This window comes from Carassius gibelio, chromosome B13, assembly GCF_023724105.1.
Source record: "Carassius gibelio isolate Cgi1373 ecotype wild population from Czech Republic chromosome B13, carGib1.2-hapl.c, whole genome shotgun sequence".
Taxonomy (NCBI): domain Eukaryota; kingdom Metazoa; phylum Chordata; class Actinopteri; order Cypriniformes; family Cyprinidae; genus Carassius; species Carassius gibelio.
Genome location: NC_068408.1, coordinates 27,502,851 through 27,527,149, shown reverse-complemented (window position 1 = coordinate 27,527,149; position 24,299 = coordinate 27,502,851). Strand labels below are relative to the sequence as shown.

The following is a 24,299-nucleotide window of genomic DNA, read 5'->3' as shown; positions in this document are numbered from 1 at the left end:
GTCTGTGTTACGGAGTCCTTGTTTAATGTATGTTATTTCATGCCCGTCATCCTTGCCTTGTCTTGCCTTGCTTTGCCACCGCCTCGGCCTCCGGTACAGCATCGGGCGCCGCCTCGGCCTCTGGAACAGCATTGGGCACCACCTCGGCCTCTGGAACAGCCTCGAGCACCTCCTCGACGTCCGGAACAGCCTCGGGCACCGCTTCGGTCACTGCATCGGGAACGACCTCGGGCACCACCTCGGCCACGGCATCGGGCACTGCCTCGGCATCCGGAACAGCATCGGGCACCGCCTCTGCATCGGGCACCATCTTGTACTGTGGCGCTGGACTGACAGTCATCTTGTGCTGTGGCGCTAGGCTCGCGGCCATCTTGGGCTGTGGCGCTAGGCTGACGGCCATCTTGGGCTGTGGCGCTGGGTTAGCGGCCATCTTGGGCTGTGGCGCTGGGCTGGCGGCCATCTTGGGCCATGACTCTGGACAGGCGGCCATCTTGTGCTGTGGCGCTAGGCTGGCGGCCATCTTGTGTTGTGGCGCTAGGCTGGCGGCCATCTTGGGCTGTGGCGCTGGGCTGATAGCCATCCTGGGCAGTGGTGCTGGGCTGGCGACCACCCCGCCAGAAGAGACAGGAGTGACTGGGGCATCCCACCGACACCGATGCTGCAGGTAGTGCAAAAATTCCCAGAATTCCAGTGTCTCTAATTGCGCCATCTCATCCTGAGAAACTGGATCATCCAGCCCATCATTAAAATAGTCCTTAAGGGCCGCATCTTTATAGCCCATGCCCTCGGCCAGGGACCAGAACACCTGAGCCAGGGCACCCACTTCATTGCCCTCTTGGCGGAGGGCGGTCAACCTCAGATACTTGACTCGCCTCTCTGCCATCTTGGCTGGGGAACGGAAAAACGGCATACCGCCGGTTCTCATGTTGACGGAGTCCTTCTGTCACGGCACGTGATGCAATGAGGCATGGAGATAGAACCAATTGCAGGTAGTCATTTATTTAGGGATAATCCAAAGGGGTAAACAGTCCAGGCAGGGTCAAAACCAGAGAATCCAAATCGGAACATAAACAGGACACGAACACGGGGCAAGGCAAAGCAAGGCAAGACAAGCCAAGGATGACGGACATGAAATAACATACATTAAACAAGGACTCCGTAACACAGACTAAGACAGACTGGGTATAAATAGACAGAAGGATAATGAGGGAACAAGAGAACGGTGGGGGACAATCAATTACACAACAAGGAGGAAGGTGACCAAATAAGGGAGGAGGAAGTGATCTGGTGACAGACACCGTGAGCAAGGAGGACATCTAGTGGAACCCCAGGGAACAACAACCCAGACACTGTGACATATACACTACTGGTCAGTAATTTGGGGTCAGTAATTTTTTTTTCTTTCTTTAAAAAAAAAAATAAAATCAATACTTTTATTCAGCAAGGATGTATTCAATTGATAAAAAGTGATAGTAAAGAAAATATATTATTAGAATATATATTATTAGAATTTTCTAAATTATTATTATTAGAATGATTTCTAAATGATCATGTGATATACTGGATGTTACATGTGACACTGAAGGCTGGAGTAATCCTGAAAATTCAGCTTTGCATCACAGGAATATATATATATATATATATATATATATATATATATATATATATATATAAGTATATTCAAATAGAAAACTATTATTTTAAGTTGTAATAATATTTCACAATATTACTGTTTTTTTTCTGTATTTGAGATCAAATAAATGCAGGCTTGATGAGCAGAAGAAACTTCTTTCAGAAACATTAAAAATAGTAATGTTTCGAAACTTTTGGTCTGTACTATATATATATATTAGAGGTGGGCATAGATTAATTTTTAAAATCTAGATTAATCTCACTGTGATCTTGAAATTAATTTAGATTTAAATGGCTCATTCGAATTTTGCCGAAGGCATTCAGAATATGTGTGTTACCCAAATAAAATTGACAAACAGTAAGTCTTTGAGAAGGGGTTTATCAAGTTAGATGGTTCATTAGAAATGTACATCTCCTGTTTCCAAAATGCATCACAAACTGCTTGAAAAAGCTGTAAACTAATTCCACATTGCACAAGGTGCAAACAACCTTACACCTGTTTCACACATACTCCGCCTGCAGTGCGTATGCGTTGCATATTTTTTTAAGCACCCATGTTAACGGATTCCAGTTATGTTCCAGGAGCATTGCGTCTGCAGCAGTGCAGCGATCTTTTACGTACCGAGTAGCGTACTGCAAACACATCCTGTATGAAAGCACATTGAATCCGTCCTACACCAAATACATAACACACATGGACTGCATACGCACTGCAGACGGAGTATGTGTGAAATAGGCGTGAGCAGGGCCGTAGCTCGGGTCAGCGGGGCCCCAGTGAAGGTTGTACCAGTGGGCCCTGTTTGAATTTTTTTAATTTGTATGTTTGTTTATTTTTATTTATTTGTGCTATTTACACAATGTTTAAGTTTTTTTTTTCAAGTTTGTAGGTGTCAAGGTACAGAAATTAAATAATGAAATGTAAAAAAGCACTGGCTAGTCTTCAGTGTAAAAATTAAATATACAATCAAACCTATATTTATTCAGACACCTTCAACATTTCTCACATTATTACAGTTTTACAATTTTGTAACTATATATATATATATATATATATATATATATAAAAATATATATCTGGTGTCTGAATAATTTTTGGTTTGACTTAAAACTACAAGGTAATTCAGTGAAGAGCAGTGAGTGATTTTCATTTTCATTTTCTTGAATTAACATTACAGCAACCAGTAGCTAAATTAGGTGCGGTCACTTTAAGAGACGATGAACGCATCCAATATAATACACACCCCATTTTTTCCCTCAACTGTTAACTTTCACTTAAGAAATAACTGACAGTTTTTTGGAGCATAATTTCCAAGGTGGATATTTTGACATATTTCGTATGTATTTGTCGACACAAGAGCAAAAATAAGCAATTTCGATGATCAAGTGTTCAAAACGCTTATTTTTAGCGTCTCGAGACACCTTTCTCTGCGTGAACCCTAAACACCAGAACACCGCGAGTACTGAATTGGGCTCTTTCACATCTTTTTGTTTGTTCAAACTGCGATTTGTATTTGTTCATTCAGGTGCAGGAGGGACTTCGAGGAGAACTTTGCAGAAGAGAGCTCGGTTCTGTGTCGCTGTCCGTGATACACGGCCCTCTCTCTCGTGCGCACTGAACACAGCGCGCGAGTAACCAGCTACTCTGTTCAGCTTTTACGCGTCTTGTGTTTGGATGCTTTAATATCTAAATCGACAAGCGGTAAGGCTTAACAACACGTGGAAAACATTAGCTTTCGTGACGATGTGCAGCAGTGGTCCGTCAACTGTCCTGAGCATGTTTTTAGGCTGTCCTGAGCCAGACGGTTATATAAAATATCAAGGTGAAAGTCATCATAGCTTGCTTAGTATAGACCCAGCTCCCAACCCAACTTTGAGAATAGATTAATGGCGATATTTTTTTTATATCCGATAAGAGTCTCACGTTAACGCAGTATATTAACGCCGATAACGGCCCACCACTAATATATATATATATATATATATATATATATATATATATATATATATATTAGGGGTATAACGATACGCGTATTCGTATTGAACGCGGTAAGCATTATGTATACCGAACGTTTCGTTGGACTAATTAATTATATTTGAAAAAAAAAAAAAAAAAAGAGAAATATAATGATATGCGTTCATCTGGGAAAAGATGATTATAGTTTACAGGGAATCCAAAGTGCACCCAAACACCAGACCTGTTGGTTATTGGAGGATCTTCTATTTCTGGTCTGTTAAATGCATTAGACATTTTGCAACGAGCCTTCAGCGCTTACTGAGTGAGCGAGCGCCTTAGGGGCCGTTCACATATTCCGCCTAAAAACCTGTTAGTCTTTGCTAAGCAACAATGACGTGCTCTCTCCATGAGATAAATGGATTTGCAGCTCTAAAAATCACTTGCAGGCGCTCTGCTACTAAATTTATTTCAAAATTGCAATCCATATACAACTATGATCAGCTGTTACTTCATCTTGGCTGAGCTTGCAACGTTGTTACAGGAAAGGATGAAGCTGATTGGTTAGTTCTTGTCACATGACCTGCGGTGCGCTTGCGGCATTCTGAAAAGTTTTTACTGAGATGTTTTTACATTTTGCTGTATCTAAAACGTACCTAACTGAACCGAACTGAACCGTGACATCAGTGTATCGTATCGAACCGAACCGTGAGTTTTGTGAACCGTTACACCCCTAATATATATATATATATATATATATATATATATATATATATATATATATATATATATATATATATATATATATATATATATATATATACACACACACACACACACACACACACACACACACACACACACACACACACAGAGAGAGAAAGAGAGACTAACAATAGTAATTAAGTATAGCATCAGATCAAGGAGAGAACAACAACAGTATACAAGTGCCATGACAAGTTTCAGTTAGTCTAGTGTATTGTGGTGCATTTTCCACAATAAGCGGAAGCAGATGTTTGGTCTAAGTTTGCACTGCTGGGAACAGTAAAAGAACATGGAAACTTGAAGCAAAAAGTGCCTTCCATTTCTATGAGGACATAAATTCTCACCTCACTGAAAATGACCTTGAAAAAGAATAGAGCAAGAGGTTCAAAAATAAACTGCTAACATGCTGTGCAATCGGTGTTTAATATGTGTTTATATGTGTGTGTGTGTATGATATATATATATATATATATATATTTCATACACACACACACACACATATAAACGTGTGTGTGTGTGTGTGTTTGTGTGAAACTCAATTAATTCAACTTGATTACCTTTTTAACTTAATCAGAACAGAATCACACTAGCTTCTGTAGGTACAGTAGTTGCCAAAAGTAATGGCTGTCAGTGGCTGGTCAGTTTTTTAGGAAAACTGAAATCTTAGCCCTTTATTCAGATATTAAATATGCATTTAAATTGGTAAGCAAATTGAACAGTTATGATTGGAGTCTTAAACTATATATAAATGATCCACATTTACATTTTTTCATTTGTTATAATGCAAAAGCTGACATACAAAGCTTGTACTCATTATTCTGAAGCTTAAATTCAGTGGTTACACTTTAAAATACTGTTTCTTACTGCATAACTAATAATGAATCATTGAAGAACTAACAGGTAATTTTTCATTAACAATTTACTCACTACTGTTAACTACTAAGGAAGATGTGTTAACTAATCAGTATGTAAAACAATTTTATGATTGTGTTATGTAACAGTTAGATAATCAATAACTAATATATTCTATCATACCTCCTGAATAACTACGATTAATTATCTATTAGTTAAGGTTCAAGAAGAATAACTATGAAGTAACTACTAATGAACAGCTATACACAATTACATTGAATTGTGACCCTTAGAAATAAATGTTAGTAGTATGAAAATGCAATATTAATAAATGCAGTACATTTTATAGAGGTTTTGTCTGTGTAGTGAATTGGTTTGTGAGTGTGTTTTGTAAGAAATCATTTTCCGATACGAACCCCACCACCCCTCCAGTGCCTTTAGATAACATTAATTTAATTCCTGTATGTAAGGCAAGGACTGAGTGAAAGTGAAAATACAAGTAACCAGTCACCCCTCCAGTGCCTTTAGATAACATTAATTTAATTCCTGTATGTAAGGCAAGGACTGAGTGAAAGTGAAAATACAAGTAACCAGTTAGTAATTAAAGCTCCAATATGGAGGAATTTTGTAATAAAATTTCTGAAAATAACTTGCACAGTGTGATATATTTCCTCCAGTTGTGTACTTACAATATCTCAAAAGTCTCCAAAGATTTTTTTTATTTCAGAGAAATTCCGATTTTAAATAACTGGCCGTCCCGGAAAAGAAATGTTTGTTTCCGGTGTAGACCATGTGATGTTCCACCACACCGGTCAAATGTCAAATGCAGAAGTGGTGGTTATGTTATAGCCGCGCGTATGGTTTGGTTGTCGTTGTTATGGATCACGATTACTCTTTGGCGAGTATTGACGTGCCAGTAAAACGTAAGCGTCCATATTCGGATACACTCAGACTGTGTGACAAACGGAGGAATAAAACCAGGATTAATATCGGCCAGGCGTTTACGACATGGAGAGAGCTGCGCGAAAATCTTGGACTTGACAGAGACTCTGCTCTCGCGAGTGTATTGATAGACAGGTAAGCAAATCAATTATTTATTTTGTTATTGTACAAGTAACGTAATAGTTACAGTAAAGATGATTTTAATAGATATGAATTACACCACATGCCTGTACATTCGGTCACTGTAGCATTTTTTTTTTTTTATCAATAACGTTACCTGTGAGAAAATAACATAACGTGGCAAATGGACTGTTATATTGCTCTTAGTACTAAGGTAAGGATTTTTATCACGTGTGGTGACCGAGATTATGGCAGTACAATTAAATACAATTGGATATGTGTTGTTAAAAATATATTTAGTCATTACTTATTAATAAAGAATTATTAAATAATTCCACTAGAATTACTTAGAACCTGAAACAGTAGGCCTATTCTAAAGTGAAAACATAGGGAACCCATTAGTAATTCATAAATAATTATCAAATAATTCAACAGGACCTATTTTGAACATGAAAAATCAGTCACTCTGGACACCACGTCGGTGACCGATGCAAAATGGGATATCGCTTCGATAGACCAATCTACTTTGAGTGTAAACTAAACAAGCCGATGCACATTGGCATGCAATTATTGCATCCAGCTGCCGAAGGCAACAGGTGCAATGCATACCAGCTTTTCGCTTTGAAGCCTAGCGACAGTATCGTTCTGCTTACCTCAACTGTGTCTACAGTGAACAGCGAGTTCAGCATGCTCTGGGAAGCTTCCTGTGTTGATGAGATGGCGTTTCAGTGGTCGTCGTTCCAGTGCCGATTGGATTGCACACTTCAGCCTGCGCTACCCCCTGTTGTGTTGCAAGTGGCCATCTCCCTTGTGAGCCTCAGCACTAAAAGAGCATTTCCTAAGAGCAAATTTCCTCTAAACGATCGATGATCTCGGAGCTACGAACATTCAGGGGGTCGGAGTCCCGTTGCCGCTGCCGCGTTCTGGGGCTCGTTCTGGCGGCCGATAGATGAAAACCAATTCGGGCAGTAGCGAGGGTGGTTTGAGGGTCACAGTGGTGGAAAACCCCGGTGGGAACCAACCCTCTGGGGACCACTTACACCTCCAATCCAGTAGAGCAACCCACGGAACACGCTGGGCCCTCTTCAAGTAGTGTACCAGCGGTATCCATTGGGCCTCCCCCCAACCGGATGTCGATCTCAGCATCGGAGGGAGAGCTGCCGGATGAAGATTTGGCTGGAAACCGGCTGGTGGTCTCCTCCTCCCTCACCACCCTCGATGGCGGTGCTGCAAAGGGGTATTCCGGAATCCCATTGGTGGAGCGGGCGGCAGCGATGCAATTGTATCCTAAGTCCGCCTCCTCCTGGCGTGGAGACCCTGTGCTTCCATCCCGGGCCTGTAGGCACTCGTATGGTCTGACCGTCAGTGGCTATGCGGCTTGCAGGGAAGCTGCTTCCGCCTTACACGCCATGGCGAAGGACGCGATAGAGCCGGTCCCTCCAGCTGATATGAGGACCGGGTTTTACAGCCCTTACTTCATTGTTTCCAAGAAAGGCGGGGGGCTACGACCGATCTTGGATCTGTGAGTGACCTACCCCAAGAGGTAGTGAACACTATCACTTCGGCAAGAGCACAGTCTACAAGACTTTGCTCTGTCCCGTCAGAGCATTGAGGTGCTACGTAGATTGGACACAAAGCTTCAGGACCTCAGACCAGCTCTTTGTCTGTTACGGAGGCCGGCAGAAAGAGGAGTGCTGTCTCTAAGGAGAGGATGGCCCACTGGATTGTGGATGCCATAGCCCTGGCTTATCAGGCTCAGGTTGTGCCCTGCCCATTCAGGTTGCCAGCTCACAACTAGAAGGGTTGCTTCCTCCTGGGCGCTGGCTCGTGGTGCCTCGCTGACAGATATTTCTAGAGCTGCGTGCTAGGTGACCCCTAACACGTTCGCTAGGTTCTGTAGCCTTCATGACGAGCCGGTATCCTCCTGTGTTCTCACCTCAAACGGGTAGTGGCACTGAGAGGCCCCGGTTAGTGTCAGCTTGATTAAACTGCTCCAGAGTGTCAGTACTGTACACCCTGTTGAGATCCTTCATCACCCTAGGCAGCTGGACGCGGCAGAATGTCCAGCGCCAGGCCTTCATGATGAATGCGTGAGAACCATGGAAGGCTGGGTTCCATATTGAAACCTAAGTGGTACTAATATGTGTATAGTCCATGGTATATCCTTAGAGTCTGTGTTTCTCCGGCAGACTTCTGCCTTCCCAAGAGGGTTTTAATCACCTCAAATTTCTCCATATACTCCTAAATGGATTCTAACTGGAACAGGTATGTTTTCCCAGTGTTATCCAATCTCACCCAGCGATGTAGTGCTTTGGCAATGGTGACTGGAACTACTTGTTCCACGCCCTGGCCTACACCTAATAGGGGCGCAGGCGGCTCGCACAGGGCACTCGAAAACCCACCACCCAATATCGCTTTGGTAGATCCCATTTTGTGTCAGTCACCGACGTGGCGTTGAGAGTGACCGACTGAAAGGGAATGTCTCGGTTACGTATGGTAACCCTCATTACCTGAAGGAGGGAATGGAGACGCCATATCCAGTCACCATGGTTGCTGTACCGCCGCTGATCTGCCGGGTCTCCGGCTAGGCTCCTCAGCAAAAACCTGGTATGCATTGCACCTGCTGCCTTCTTATACTCATGCTGTGATCAGCAGCAGCTAGATGCTATAATTGCATGCCAGTGCATTGGCTCATTTAGTTTACACTCAAAGTAGATTGGTCTATCGAAGCGATATCCCATTTTGCATCGGTCACCGATGTGGCGTCTCCGTTCCCTCCTTCAGGGAATGAGGGTTACCATACATAACCGAGATGGCCTATTCTAAAGTGAAAATATTGGGAACCCATTAGTAATTCATAAAAAATTATCTGATAATTCTGCAGGAATTATTTAGAAACTGAAACCGTATTCTAAAGTGAAGCTATTCGTAAACAATAATTGCTACATCATTTTGACCCATCAAAACATCAAATCAAACTTACACTCAAAAAAAAAAACCTTTAAAAGTAATCATAAACTTTGTAAAATACACGACACAACATTTCTTAATACAGCATATTTTATTCCATTTTAACATGTATACTTCCCACATTTAAACTAATTTAACAAACATTTTATAATCAAAAGTTAAACATTTAGAAGCAAACAAAATGTATATTTAATTTCCATTATAGGCTCAGGGCTTAAAGTTCTCAGGCACGGTGTCGGATTTCTGTACAGCATTTAATCCTACATTTAAAAAATTTTAAATAAAATATTATTGTTGATTGATATCACTTTTGTGTCCATGCATTTGCCTACCAATGGTATGACATTAAATAACATTAGTAGCCAGTTAGAATGTTTTGCTTTTATAAACACAAGATGCGCATAATAGTATTAAATTACAGAATCACAGCCCTGGAGAAGCGTGACAAAAAGCCGTGAGGCGAAATGGTCAAATATACCCATCTAGTACGAATTTACATAGAAAAGCTCATTATAAAGCAGCAGAGCTTTGTGAACAGCTCAGAGTAATTATGTAATCTCAATAAGAATGATATGATTTCCAAAACATATATACCGGGATTTCTGAAAAGGTCCTGTTCACACAAAATCGATGAATGGTAACTTTACGATTAATTACCAGTAAAGACTGAATGTGTGAAAGGGGCTAAACTCTTCCTCTGTATATGCTGTGAATTTTAATTAACGTAAACTGGAATAAAAGTGTGTATTATATCACTATATTTGTAACGTAAATCATTTATAAACCTTTGCCAACACAGAAGATATATCAACCTATGTCTAAATATGGCATTGTATTGTCCATCGTGATTTCAAAAGAAATGTTTCTGCACGTGGCCAAATATTAAAATTTAATGGATTTAAACATGGTTTAATCAAGCTGTAAAGTGAAACGTCACCAGGCCGTTGGCGTCCTCTGCAGGTATTTGTTTTAATACATTAATGTACGTAAGTTATATATAGGCGTATTACATTATGTATTTTAACAGTGTTGTTAACAGTCTTGGTTTTGATGTTTTATTTGAGCCAGTTATGATTGCCTCATTGTATTAAACTATTGTCACATTCTAGTGAACCAAGTAACTGTACTTTGTCTCATTTTATTAGCTAAGTGTATTGTCACACCCCTAGTGTCGATAAGCGATGATATAGCTCATAATTTTCCAAGTGTATGAAACTGATCACTCTTCAGGTCAATCAAATATTTATGAAAAAGAAAATCAGTTTGAATAAAGAAAGCAATAACTTTGCCATAGTATCCGTTCAAATGTTAAAGCTGTCACAGTCAGCTTTTTTTTTTGCTTTAACCCCTGAAGGCTAATCAGTGGACTGTAAAAAAAAAAAAAAAAAAGTTGTTACTGTAGTGGTACTTTGTACTTGTCCTTTTATTCAAGTAATTTTGAAAATGAATAGGCCTACTTATAATTTGAATATTAGGTAATATTTTATTGGGGTATCTGTGCTTATACTCACTTGATTTGTGGGCCACAGACTGATAACTAAAGTGAATATTTGCTTATAACTGTTCAGTAGTAGTTATTTCATAGTTAATTTTCTTTAACCTTAACTAATTAAAAGTAGTTCTTCAGGAGGTATGACATAATACTGTCACAATCATCAGCTGGAGTGCCTATGAACTCCGGTAGAGGGAACTCCACTCAGTACTCTAGTTTCCATTCCCATTTCCAACTCCATTTCCCAGAATACCGTGCTTAGGACTAATCACCACCAGGTGTTCCCCATTACCACTCCCCTATATATACTGTGTTTGGAATCTCAATGATTGCCAAGTCTTGTTTAGTTCTGTCCGGCATTACTGAGCATTTTCCCTGTGTTTGTTCCTACCGTGTCTGATCTTGGATTGTTTATACCGACTGTGATTCTCTGCTGCCTGCCCAGACCTCTGCTTGTTACTGGTTCTCATTTTGGATATCCCCTTACATACCTGACGCTGTCCTCTGATCATTGCCTTTTTGACCATTCTGTTAATAAAGTACAGCAATATGGATCCGAATGTCTCTGACTCCATGTTACAAATACATCAGTTATTGATTAACTAACTGTTACCATAAAATTATATTACATACTGATTAGTTAACATATCTTCCTTAGTAATTAACAGTAGTTAGTTAAGTGTTAATGAATAATCACCTGTTAGTTCTTCAACAACTCCTTATTAGGTATGCAGTAAGAAACAGTATTGTTAGAGTTACCTAACATTATAATACCATTCATATTTCTACTTTTTTATAATTGAAAAAAGAAAATGATCTGATGTTTATTTGACAATTAAGGCTTTAGTTAGAGTGCTTTCAGCTTGTTTATTTTCATATAAAAATACAGCATGCAGTTACATCAAAAAATGGTATAAACATCATTCATTGTAAATTGTGATAATTGTAGTTAATAATCGCAATTACATTTTCAAGGGAATGAAAATTAATTTTGTCATAATTGTGCAGTCCTAGATGATATTATCAAAATGGCTAAATCTGGTAATTTTAGTATATTGCTTGTTTGCTGGTCGTGATGTCCACAGAATTATTGCAAAGCACCATTAGACAGGTACTGTGCAGAAGCACTGGTCCAAAGGAGACTGGTGAGTGCTGCCAGCTGTCAGTATTTGTCAAGAATCTCTTTTTTTTTTTATCTCGCACTGCAAGGTAAGGATGGAAGACCTGCTTGTAGAACAATCATCTACATCCTATCACAATAACGATCTCAAACACACCACACATGCAATGAAGGTACACAGGGATAGAGTTACAAAATCCAATTGAAACCCTTTTCAATGCTTTTCAAGCATTATGCACAACATATGCACTAAGCTTTGTGAGCAATTCCCAGAGAATGGCTGCTGTAATAAAAAAAAAAAAAACAAGGGAGAACCAAGGAAATACTAATAGCTGATAAATCCCCCACACATTTCCATGATAATCTAGCTGTAGTTTGCCTTTTTTGACACTTAATTTTGTCAGTGAAATGACTTAACCAACTAAAGTTTTGTCTTTTCAATGTAACATATCATATATATATATATATATATATATATATATATATATATATATATATATATTTACATTACTTCAGGCCACTACTGTACTGTGTGTAAAAAGCTAAGCAGCATCAGCAAATGGTATCAGAAATAAATGACCTACTGCTGATACATACTGCATAATTATTCTATTTAAAGCAGATGTTTGATTGTACAGATATTGCTGTTACTATTGTATGATCAATGTAAAATGTCCAGTCTGGGTTTGCAAATGCTGAGAGCGAACTAGATCATCTGAAATATGTGACATTGCATTATATTGATTTGGCCTGTTTGCTGTTTATCCCAAAATCAGCTAGAAGTGTTCTCTCAGTAGAGCTATAAAAATCTGTGGCTCTTAGACCAATTTCTCTAAAGATGAGTTTAGCGCCAGTCTGCTGAACTGCATTGCTGAGTCACTTACAGTTTTTTCTCAGACTACACTGAAATTTTCTTCTCCCCAGTCCAGATGCAAAGACTTAACCACCAATAAGACTTCAAATCATGTCATCATTGAGCCGTTGTATTAGATGAAGCAAAAGGGAGTATTCCTCATAAGTTTCTCTGCTTAAATGCTGTCTGGTATTATTCAACAGCCTGCACTTCAATGCAGTCCACCCACTAAAACACCTGGCAAAGATTTGTTTTAAGATATACTCACAGGATGTCCCTCTCTTCCATCCACTCCAGGAATTCCAGGCGGTCCTGGATCTCCCTGAAGAGACAAAGATCATATAGTCAGAATAAATGTGTGCCACATCTCTTTAACTTAACAGGAATGGAAATGTTTGAAAATTGATGCTTTTTATTTTCCTTGCAAATAACAATGAGCACATTTTGCATGCATACTTTACTGAGAACATTTAACTTCAAATCCTAATCTTTTTATTTTATAATAAACAAGATGAAATGCCACTGAATCTGCTGGCAATAACATAAAGGCAGCAACAATGTGTTTCTTGGTTTCTCATGATTTGGAGGACATACAGCAATACAAGACATTCTTAATGTCTTTCAAATCAAGTGGTATGATTAAGATGCAACAAATCTTAAACAGTGTCGTGTTTTATTTTTATCCTTTACATGTAGGCAAGAGCATGTGTAAGCAAAATTATTTAAGCATGGTGAATTTGTCAACATAATGATTATTAAACGTAATGACTCTGTGGTGAGTTGCCCTTTATTGCTGTTCTCTGGCTTTAAGAAATAAAGGTGAACTTTAAAGGAGTAGTGCATGTTTAAAGATCTGAAACCAATCAAATAATCCAGGATTTATCATATAGGCAACCATCAAGATGTTGAGGAACAGCTTGGTTTAATAAAAGCCATCTGTAAGCCTGGAAAAAAAGACCGCGTAGATCAGCATGAAAGAGGAAACGATGGTGCAAACCTTTTTATGACTTTCCATAGGGAGAATCTGTGCTAGCATATCTTTTCATGCAATTCTGTCAAATAATACAGCATCTTGGAATCCTGTGTAGCATCCTTAAAATGGGCTTGCCAAATATTCTCAGTGGTCCATATTCACAGTTCAAGGAAGCCATTAAACATGTGCAGTCTTTTACAGTGAGAAGAATTCTATCAGTACAGACCTTTAAACCAATTCCTCCAGGAATTCCATCTTTCCCATCTCTGCCAGGTGCTCCCTTGATAAACACACACACACAAAGGCATTAAAGCATAATGACTGGCCACTCACTAAATTTTAGTGGAGAAATGATTGAGTGGTAAATATACAAGCTCTCCTGGATATCCAGGTGGACCAGCTGGGCCTCTACTCCCTTTTTCTCCCTAAAATAGACAGTATTTCTGTTAATGCAATGTAGAGTATTGGAACATAACAAACAAATGAGGTTGCATTGCTGTTCAAGCCATTAACAGATTTGATTTGTGAAAGTTATTGTTTTATTTATCCATACCAGCATCTCTCTAAGCACAAAGTACATTGTGTATCATTCCAACATTATATCAGTACTTTTCCGCAGACTTATTCAATAACCAAGATCATGCACCAAAAAAAAACAAACTTTATTCCGAATTACTATGTGTAAATTTTACAAGTGCACAAAATTTTCATGTCAAGAGGAATAAAAACAAACAAACAAAAACAACGATCTTTGAGAACAGAGAGTAAGCTGGACAAGGAAAGGGGATGATTTATGCTACGGTTAAAGAGTATCACATACAACATATGTATGCGGATAGGTTGACGTTCAGATCAAAGCACAAACAACATAAATACTGTATCCCGGTAAGGTGCTGCTGACAAAGAACAGCACATGTTGTTAACGTATAGGCACTATAGGGTGACGTGGAGGAGACAAATTGTTGAATAAAGTTGTCAATTTGTGATCTGAAGATAAATGGAGGTCTTACAGATTAATGACATGAGGCCGAGTAATTAATGATATAATTATTTTTTGGGGTAAAATATCCCTTTAAGAAAAATAAGAAGAAATTATCCATACCATTTGTCCATCTTTGCCTGGTAGTCCTTGTATTCCTTGATTGCCAGCAGACCCCTAGAAAGAGAAAACAAAGTAATGATTAACATTAACTTCATTGAAAATACATTGTATTTTATGTTATAATATATCAGTAATGAAAATTAACTAAATGATTCCAATTCAAACTGGTATACAAACTTAAGCAGTTGCTTCAAATAGTATTTGGAAACCTTCAAATCAAACATAAAAATAGGAATGTCACTATCAAGCAAGTGACATGCTAGCAAGTGTTGATAGCTAGAGCTTTGATTTAAGCCAGTTCCCCTCTACTAACTTTGACCAACAGAATGCACAATACTTTTTTTTCTTATTTTGGAATCTGCAGGAAAACCTCTTTTTGCTGACAACAGGTTTATAAACGATTCTCATTGCACATTTGGGGAGATGTTTGGCTCACGTTGCATTGCCAAATGCAAACTAAGTGACTCAAACTCACACAGCACTTGAAGAGGTCGAGCGGAGTAGCATTATGTTAATCTCTGATGATCGCACAAAGCAGCTCACAATCATGCATTGCCAAAATAACAGCCTGAAAAATAACAAACGCTCTAAAACCCTTTCAGTTTTAGCCAATAAAAAAGGTTCTGGTGTGTGATTGGGTTTGTCATCACTGGAGTGGCTGAGGTGTCTTTCGGGGGCGTTTTTTTAAAGGGGGGGTGAAATGCTATTTCATGCATACTGAGTTTTTTACACTGTTAAAGAGTTGGATTCCCATGCTAAACGGACAAAGTTTAAAAAATTAAGTTGTATGTTTGAAGGAGTATTTCTGTTCCAAAAATACTCCTTCCGGTTTGTCACAAGTTTCTGGAAAGTTTTTTTCGAGTATGGCTCTGTGTGATGTTAGATGGAGCGGAATTTCCTTATATGGGTCCTGAGGGCACGTCTGCCGGAAGAGCGCTCGCTCCCATATAGCAGAGCAATGAGAGGCTGAGCACAGACAATCACTGATCAGAGCGAGAGCATCGCAAAATGTCACAAAAGGAGTGTGTTTTTGGTTGCCAGGGCAAGACAACCCTGCACAGATTACCCAAAGAAAAAACAGCATTAAGGGACCAGTGGACGGAGTTTATTTTTCAGAGCATCAACGGAGTTGTGCAAGTGTTTGTGTTTGTTCCCTGCATTTCTAAAATGCTTGTTTTACAAACAAGGCCCAGTTTGACGACGGATTTGCGTATCGTTTATTTCTTAAGGATGATGCAATCCCAACGAAAAAGGGTCACGATTGTGTGTTGGAACCACAGGCGGTGAGTAAAACTGCTTAAAATATCTCCGCCTCCCATCGGAGACCCGGGTTCGAGCCCCGCTCGAAGCGAGTCGTTGCTGCTGCTGCTCTCGTTCAGTTTCAGCCTTCACAGCTGTCACAGCTTCCAAACGCTCTCAACGCAAAAGCCTACTCGCGCTCGTGATTCTTTAGCTCCGCCCACACGTCACGCCTCCAGGCGCTCGTGTTTTTCCGGGAAAAATCGGTACAGACTATCTTTCTCTTATGAATATAATAAAACTAAATACTTTTTGGAGTTATGAAGGATGCAGTACTACTCTATAGGTACTCAAGATGAACAGGATATTGAGTGAAAACGAGCATTTCACCCCCCCTTTAAGCATAGAGTGGGTATGATGGTGTGGTGGTTTAATTCAAAGAAGCAAGCAAACGTTACTGAAACTGTTTAAACATATGAAAGTATTTTACAGTTTCCCATTAAAAAAAGCAACTGTTACACAGAAAATTGTAGTGCTTAATTTACATATCAAGATTTGAAAAGCTTCTGTCATCAAAAAGCCTTGCCTACTTTTGTTATACTTGGCGTGAACTGATGATATTGGCTTACAAGAAACCTGCGTAATGATGAACAATCTTTAAACAATAGCGTGTTTCTAGGCTTAAATGATGACAAATGATCTAGGATTGTCAGAGAGCATTGCTGGCACTGATAGCCTTAGCAACCTGGTACGTTTTGCAAACATGCAAACTCATCCATCACACTATGAAAAGGTACGGATCAATTAATCATTTTTATTTAGAACTGTGTCAGATTTGTGATGGATAAATTAAGCATTTTCATGTGCAAGTTGTAAAAAAAAAAATAGTAATGCAATGGTTTTCTTGACTGTGGGTACTATAAAAATGTATATTCTTTACTAAGAAGCTTTTATTAATTCTAATCAGTTATAATTATAATTAATTCTAAATGTGTTGAGACATGCTGCATTTGGTCTCATACTCTATCGCATACATTGCCAGTGTTTTGCGCTTGCTTCGACCTTTGTTGTGGTAAACAGTAAAGTGCGTTCAATGCCATTAGCCAAGATAGTGTAAAGATATACCCTTTGTGGGAAGCAGTTAAATCAGCGGGAGTTAAAAGCAGATCGTAAGTGTATTTATTTCTTGTCTCATTAGTGTTTAGCGCAGTTGTCGTTGCTAGGAAACACTTTATTCTGCCCTCGCTGTTTGATTCAGACACAGCTATGCAGATAGATAAACTCCTCGACAATAGACAGGTGTGATGTCCTTTTATTGACGTATCCTTCAATTACCGACAGAGTGAAACTACAAAGGAAACGAATAAACAGCATGTAAACTGTATTCTAATGTATGTTCACATGTATCTATGCAAAGTCTGGCTAACATTCAGCAAAACTAAAACTATCAAATATAATCTTGTTTAACATAAATGTTCACAAATATTGTCTTCAAGACTCATATTAAACATAAAATACTCACAAGCAATGCTTTCTGTTAGACAACAAAGAAGGATGAATGTAGATCACATCAGAAGTGGATTCTGCTGTCAGCATACTTCAACATGTGCTGCATTTCTAACTCTCATGCTAGTAAAGGTTAAACATAACACTCTTAACAAATACAACGCCTCCTACTGGAAGGAGAAGAAACTACTCCAGCACACTCCCCGTCTGACGTCCATAGGATGTCACCCTTAATTCTTAGGACCGCTGGCTACATTCATTGGAGTTGCGCAGCAGAAGTACAGTCTCCGTAACTGGTCTCAAGAAAGTTTTGCACGTACCCCCAGAAGCAACTTTTATTTCTACCTTCCTGACTTTTCCATCTCGACTAGGGAAGGTATTGACCACAACTCCCATGGGCCATTGACATCTTTTGGCTTGGTTGTCTTTTAGAAGTACAAGATCTCCTACTTGTAGATTTGGCCTGTTCGTCTGCCATTTTCTTCGATCTTGTAATGTTGGCAAGTATTGAGTTCTCCACCGGTGCCAATAGACATTAGAAAGATGCTGCACCCATCTCCACTGGCGTCCGTACAAGTCTGACTCACCAAAGCTTCCAGGAGGGATAGGTGGAGATCCTGTCTTCTGGGTTAGAAGTGTAGCAGGTGTAAGAATGAAGGGACAGTCGGGATCAGATGAGACAGGAATGAGAGGTTGAGAGTTTACGATGGCTGTTACTTCTGCAAGAAGGGTAACAAGAACTTCATGGGTCAGCAACTGAACTGAGTTGGTAGTCAACTTTGAGTCGAGAATACGCTTCACAATCCCAATCATTCGCTCCCAACTTCCTCCCATGTAAGGGGCATGAGGTGGGTTAAAGACCCATGAGCATTCATTCTTGTCCAAGAAATCTTGTATCTCCGGGTTATCACACTGGTTTGAGGTTATACCAAGATCCTTGCATGCACCCAGGAAGTTGGTTCCGCAATCAGACCTGAGTTGCTTTACTGGTCCACGAATGGAAATGAACCGTCGTAAGGCGTTGATGAAACTGGATGACTCCATTGACTCGATAACCTCGATATGGATGGCCCTGGTACTCAAGCAGGTAAAAATGACAGCCCAGCGCTTACTATTGGCAAGACCTCCACGTGTTTGATGAGAACTGATAGTCCAGGGTCCGAATACATCGACGCCAATGTAAGTAAATGGTGGGCAGACAGTTACACGATCAATTGGTAGGTCAGACATCTTTTGGGTTTCTGTGTTCCATCTCAGTTTGCGACATTTGATGCAGTGGTGGATGATGGAGCTGATGCGATGTTTTCCGCCAACAATCCATAATCCGGCCATTCTTACCGCGCCCTCTGTGAAATGGCGTCCCTGATGCTGTACTTGTTGGTGATAGTGCTGTACCAGTAGTGTACTCACATAGTGCTTTCCTGGGATGATGAAAGGATGTACTTCATCATTTTGCATGTCTGCCAACCTCGACACTTGCTTCCATAAGCATTTCCCTTGAAGCATCTGGTTATATGAACGAGTCTTGCTATTGCTCTAAGCAGTGATGTCCAAGTTGAGAAGGACTCAAAGCGACCTGGATCTAGGAAAGAGTCTATGAGACAAGTTGCAAAGGCCATCACCGTAGGGCGAATCTCAGGGTCAGAGTCTGGACTGAGTAACTCAAAACAGCACTTGGTTTCTTTCGCGTGCGCTCGTAGCAGGAAATCTGGTCCTTTGAGCCACATGCTGGACATCAAAGTGTTTGCTGGAATGGACCTGGAAGCTACATCGGCTGGGTTTAAATCTGTCTGCACGTAATTCCATTGTTCTGGGCTGGATGATTTTCTAATCCTTTGAACTCGGTTACACACGTAGACATAGAATCTCCTGGATTCATTTTGTATGTATCCAAGTACTACCTTGCTGTCTGTGAAGAACCTTGTACAATGGAATGGAACATCAATCTCCTCTGCAATCAAGTTTGCAATCTCGATGGCAAGAACAGCTGCACATAGTTCCAGCATCGGGATAGTTATGTCTTGTTGTGGGGCAAGTTTAGCTTTGCCAAACACAAATCCAAGCTCGCTCTTGCCTTCTGTATCTGTGATCTTTACATAAGCTACGGCAGCAATAGCTTTGGTGGACGCGTCACAGAATATACAGAGCTCCCTTTTGGCTGCACCACAGAAGGATATGGATGTGTACATTCTTGGTATTCGCACTTGTTCAAGATGCTTCAGGGATTCCTTCCATGTACTCCATTCTTCTTGCATTCGTTCTGGAAGTGGGTCATCCCATCCACCTGCATCCATTGAAAGCTCTCTCAAAAGGGCCCTGCCTTTGATGCTGACCGGAGCTGCGAAACCTAGAGGGTCATACAAACTGTTAATGATGGAAAGTACCCCTCTACGAGTGTAGGGCTTCTCAGCGGTAGACACTTGGAAGGTGAACTCATCTGTTGCAATGTCCCAGCTTATTCCAAGACTCCTTTGCATAGGTGGACTGTCTGCTCCTAGGTCGAGATCTTTCAGACCCTTTGCAAGATCCTCCTTGGAGAATGCTTTCATTACTGTGATGTCATTAGAGGCGATCTTATGCAGCCTCAAGTTAGATGAGGCCAAGGTTTCTTGAGCCTTTTGAATGACAGAGATGGCCTCGGAACTTGATGGCAGGGAGACAAGCCCGTCATCGACATAAAAATCATGTTCCACAAGATGTTTTGTTGTATTGTCTCTTTTCTCTTGATCTTCTGATGCCCTCCTAAGTCCATAGGTCGCTACTGCAGGCGATGGGCTGTTGCCGAAGACGTGTACCGTCATTCGGTACTCCAAGATTGGTTGTTCCATGTCGTTGTTCTGGTGCCAGAGAAAACGCAAAAAGTTCAGATGGTCCTCCCTGACCTCAAAGCAATGGAACATTTGCTTAATATCAGCTGTTACAGCTACCTTCTCTTCACGGAGCCGCATGAGCACTCCCAGGAGGCTGTTGTTGAGATTCGGACCGGTAAGAAGGACGTCATTGAGGGACACTCCTTCAAATCGCGTGCTAGAGTCGAAGACAACCCTTATTTGGTCCGGCTTGCGGGGGTGATAAACGCCGAAGAAGGGAAGGTACCAACACTCTTCTTGTCCAGTAAGGGGTGGCGCTATTTCCGCATGACCGTTATCAAAAAGGGTTTGCATGAATTCCTGGAAGTGACTTTTCATGTGAGGACGTTTGTTCAGCATATGACGAACTGAAGCTAGGCGCTGGACAGCTTGCTGCTTGTTGTTAGAAAGGCGTGGCCTAGGTGAGCGAAAGGGCAGTGGAGCAACCCAACTATTTGTATTGTCCTGATAGACTTCCTTATTCATTATCTGCAGGAAGGCCACTTCTTCTTGAGAGTAACCAGGTCTCTCATCCAAACTTGTTTGTTGGAACACGGTTTCTCCGATGGACGTGTACTTGGTATGATTTGGGAGACTGACCTTGTTGTGGCTTTGTGGGATGATGCGTTCCTTTACTTGGATGAAGTTCTTGCATGGAAGGAAATGACTCGGGCGGCCATTGTCCAAAATGTTTGTCTTGAAAACGCTGGCCTGTACGGGTTTGTGAGCTCCACCCAAGCAAATGTTTCCAATAATCACCCATCCCAGAGCTAGCTTCTGAGCAAAGGGTGCATCTGGAGGTCCATTGCGTTGGTCAAGAACCTTGTGTTCTTGAATAACATCCCTACCAATGAGAAGCAGGATCTTAGCGTCAGGATCAACATCTGGAATGTCGGATGCAATGTCTTGGAGGTGAGAATGGTTACGAGCAGCTTCAGGTCTAGGAATCTCATTGCGATTGTCCGGCAGCATGTTACATTCGATAAGTGTTTGGAGCTTTAGGCGTGACTTGCTATCCACAGATTCGACGATGAAGTTGTATGCTCTCCTCCCTGTAGCTTCCTCAAGGCCTGCACAGGTTCTCAGCTTGTACTGGAAGCAGCCTTTGGTAATGCCAAACGTATCGAAGATTGAAGATCTGGCAAGTGACCTGTTGCTTGGGTCATCCAAAATAGCGTAGGTTTTGAGTTTCTTCTCAGGGGACCCCTGTGGATAAATTAATACAGGACTGATCTTGCTACATGAGTGACTTTCAACTTCACTCCCACAGACTTGCGTACATGTAGACGTGGCCGTAGGTAAAACTATATTGCACTCCCCGCCGTTGTCGGAAGCAGGCTCTGTGGTGTTTGCCCAAGGCGCAGGACCAGGATGAAGAGCAGTAATGTGTGAGTTGGAGTTACATTCTGCACAAAGGGTCTCGGCTTTACATATTTTTGCCTGATGATTAGTGGATGCGCAACATCTGAAACATATCAGATTCCTCTTCAGATAGGCCTTACGCTCCTCCAAAGGCATTTCTCTGAAAGCTCTGCATTTTTTAAGTGCGTGAGGTTTCTTGTGGATTGGGCATTCTTTATTTGGGTCGTGGATGTTTGTTCCTGCAGTTGGATTTGGCTCGGTACTGACCACTTCGGTCCGGATGAGATTGCTTCTGTCTTACTCTGCTTGTCCTGAAACCTCATTTTATTGGGTACAAGACTGGGTTGCACTGAATGCTTAAAGCTTGGGTCATTGCGCATTTTTGATTCCCTGCTAATGAAGGCGACAAATGCTGAGAATGGTGGAAACGATACAGAATGCTCCTCCTTGTATTTAGACCCATACGTCATCCACTTTTCTTGCAAACCAAAGGGTAACTTCTCCACAACAGGATGAATGCCCCTTGCGGTGTCAAGGTACAGTAGGCCTGGGATATAGCCTTCGTCCTTTGCAGCCTCTATCTCTAAGAGAAGATCCTGAAGTTCTCTCAAGAGGTATGGGTCTTTGTTCGAGATTCTCAGAAAACGCTCAAGTCTGTCGAGTAGTGCCTTCTCCAGGGCTTCAGGGGAGCCGTAGCACTCGTCCAGTCTTTCCCATACTTTGCCCAATCCTTCTGAGGGTCTGTTAATATACACTGCTCTCAGACGTTTTGCATATTGAACGGACTCTGCTCCTAGCCATTTGATCAACAAGTCAAATTCTTCGCTAGCAGACAGGTTCAAATCATCAATTACATTGTTAAATGAAGATTTCCATCCCCAGTAGTCACCTGGCTTATCACTGAACTTTCTGAGGCCGCCAGTGAGCAAATCACGTCGTGCTAGGAACCTGGCTATATCAGTCATATTGCCAACTTGTGGAGTATATCCCGTACTTTGATGTGTCGGTAATGCTCCAAATTAAAGTTTCCGCACAGGAATGCTTTGGGAAAGCTGGGGAACATCTTTACATTTGTTTGCACCCGGGGGTGGATGGACATATTCTGTGTTCGTAGACTGGCCTGGTTCTTGTTTTGGTGGCTCGTATGGGACAGTTGTTGCTAGAGTATCATTGTGCTCTATGTTGCTAAGTGGACTTGAATCTGCCTTTAGGATTATTTGGTGCTTTACATAGTCGTGAGTACGTTCTTTGGAATCTACCTTCGCGGATCCCAATGCAGATTCTTCTTCGAGATCAGTGGCCGCTTTCTCAAAGACATACGCTTCAGCTTGTGCGGCTTCTGCATCACACTGCTGTTTTAGTGCTTGTAGTGTGGCATCCAGGCGCACCTCTTCTACTTTAAGCTCCGCTTTCTTAACTTTCATTTCAATTTCCATTTTTGCAAATTCTGCTCTTGTACGAGCTGCTTCAGCTTTAGCTCGAGCATTGAGAGCGGCTATACTGGCAGATGATTTAACTGAACCTTTAGAGCTCTTGGAGTGATGCAATTTCTTGGAGCAGATGGATGCTGCGCTTTTTCTCCCTTCTTCAGACATTGTTTAATATGCTGAAGCTGATGTAACATCCACTTGTTGTTGTGTAGATAGGTGCTTTTTCACTATTCTGCCCTCGCTGTTTGATTCAGACACAGCTATGCAGATAGATAAACTCCTCGACAATAGACAGGTGTGATGTCCTTTTATTGACGTATCCTTCAATTACCGACAGAGTGAAACTACAAAGGAAACGAATAAACAGCATGTAAACTGTATTCCAATGTATGTTCACATGTATTTATGCAAAGTCTGGCTAACATTCAGCAAAACTAAAACTATCAAATATAATCTTGTTTTACATAAATGTTCACAAATATTGTCTTCAAGACTCATATTAAACATAAAATACTCACAAGCAATGCTTTCTGTAAGACAACAAAGAAGGATGAATGTAGATCACATCAGAAGTGGATTCTGCTGTCAGCATACTTCAACATGTGCTGCATTTCTAACTCTCATGCTAGTAAAGGTTAAACATAACACTCTTAACAAATACAACGCCTCCTACTGGAGGGAGAAGAAACTACTCCAGCACACACTTGTTTGTTTACTCTGCTGAGATGTGCTGTGTTTGGTCTCATACTCAATCGCCTATGTTGTCAGTGTTGTGCGCTTGCTTAGACCTTTGTTGTGCTTAACAGTAAAATGCGTTCAGCTGAATTAAATTTCCATTTTGTCGGGTATAAAAAAAAGATTAGTATACCGCGGCAGCGGTATTAGATGTGTTGCTCTCAACCTTTCCTGAGGATGGTACTCCCCTAGTTATGCTTGGAGATTTCAACATCCACCTAGCTAAACCTCTGTATGCTGATTTCCACACTCTGCTTGCCTCTTTTGATCTCAACCGAGTGTCAACTACTGCTACTCACAAATCAGGCAACCAACTGCACCTTATTTATATGCAACACTACTCCACTGATCATGTTCTGGTTACTCCACTGCACACATTGGATCACTTCCTCCTCACTCTTAACCT

At 40.8% G+C, this 24,299-nt stretch overlaps 1 protein-coding gene across 1 annotated transcript in view; it reads right to left on the bottom strand.

Annotated features, from left to right (window-relative positions):
* The window catches only part of col21a1 (collagen, type XXI, alpha 1), a 107,110-nt gene that overhangs the window by 45,421 nt on the left and 37,390 nt on the right, over positions 1-24,299 (bottom strand). The window contains exons 13-16 of the mRNA XM_052571693.1: positions 14,773-14,826; positions 14,042-14,095; positions 13,897-13,950; positions 12,966-13,019 (exon numbers count right to left, since the gene is read on the bottom strand). Coding sequence (XP_052427653.1) covers positions 12,966-13,019; positions 13,897-13,950; positions 14,042-14,095; positions 14,773-14,826 — 216 coding nt within the window. The remainder of the gene's footprint in view (positions 1-12,965; positions 13,020-13,896; positions 13,951-14,041; positions 14,096-14,772; positions 14,827-24,299) is intronic.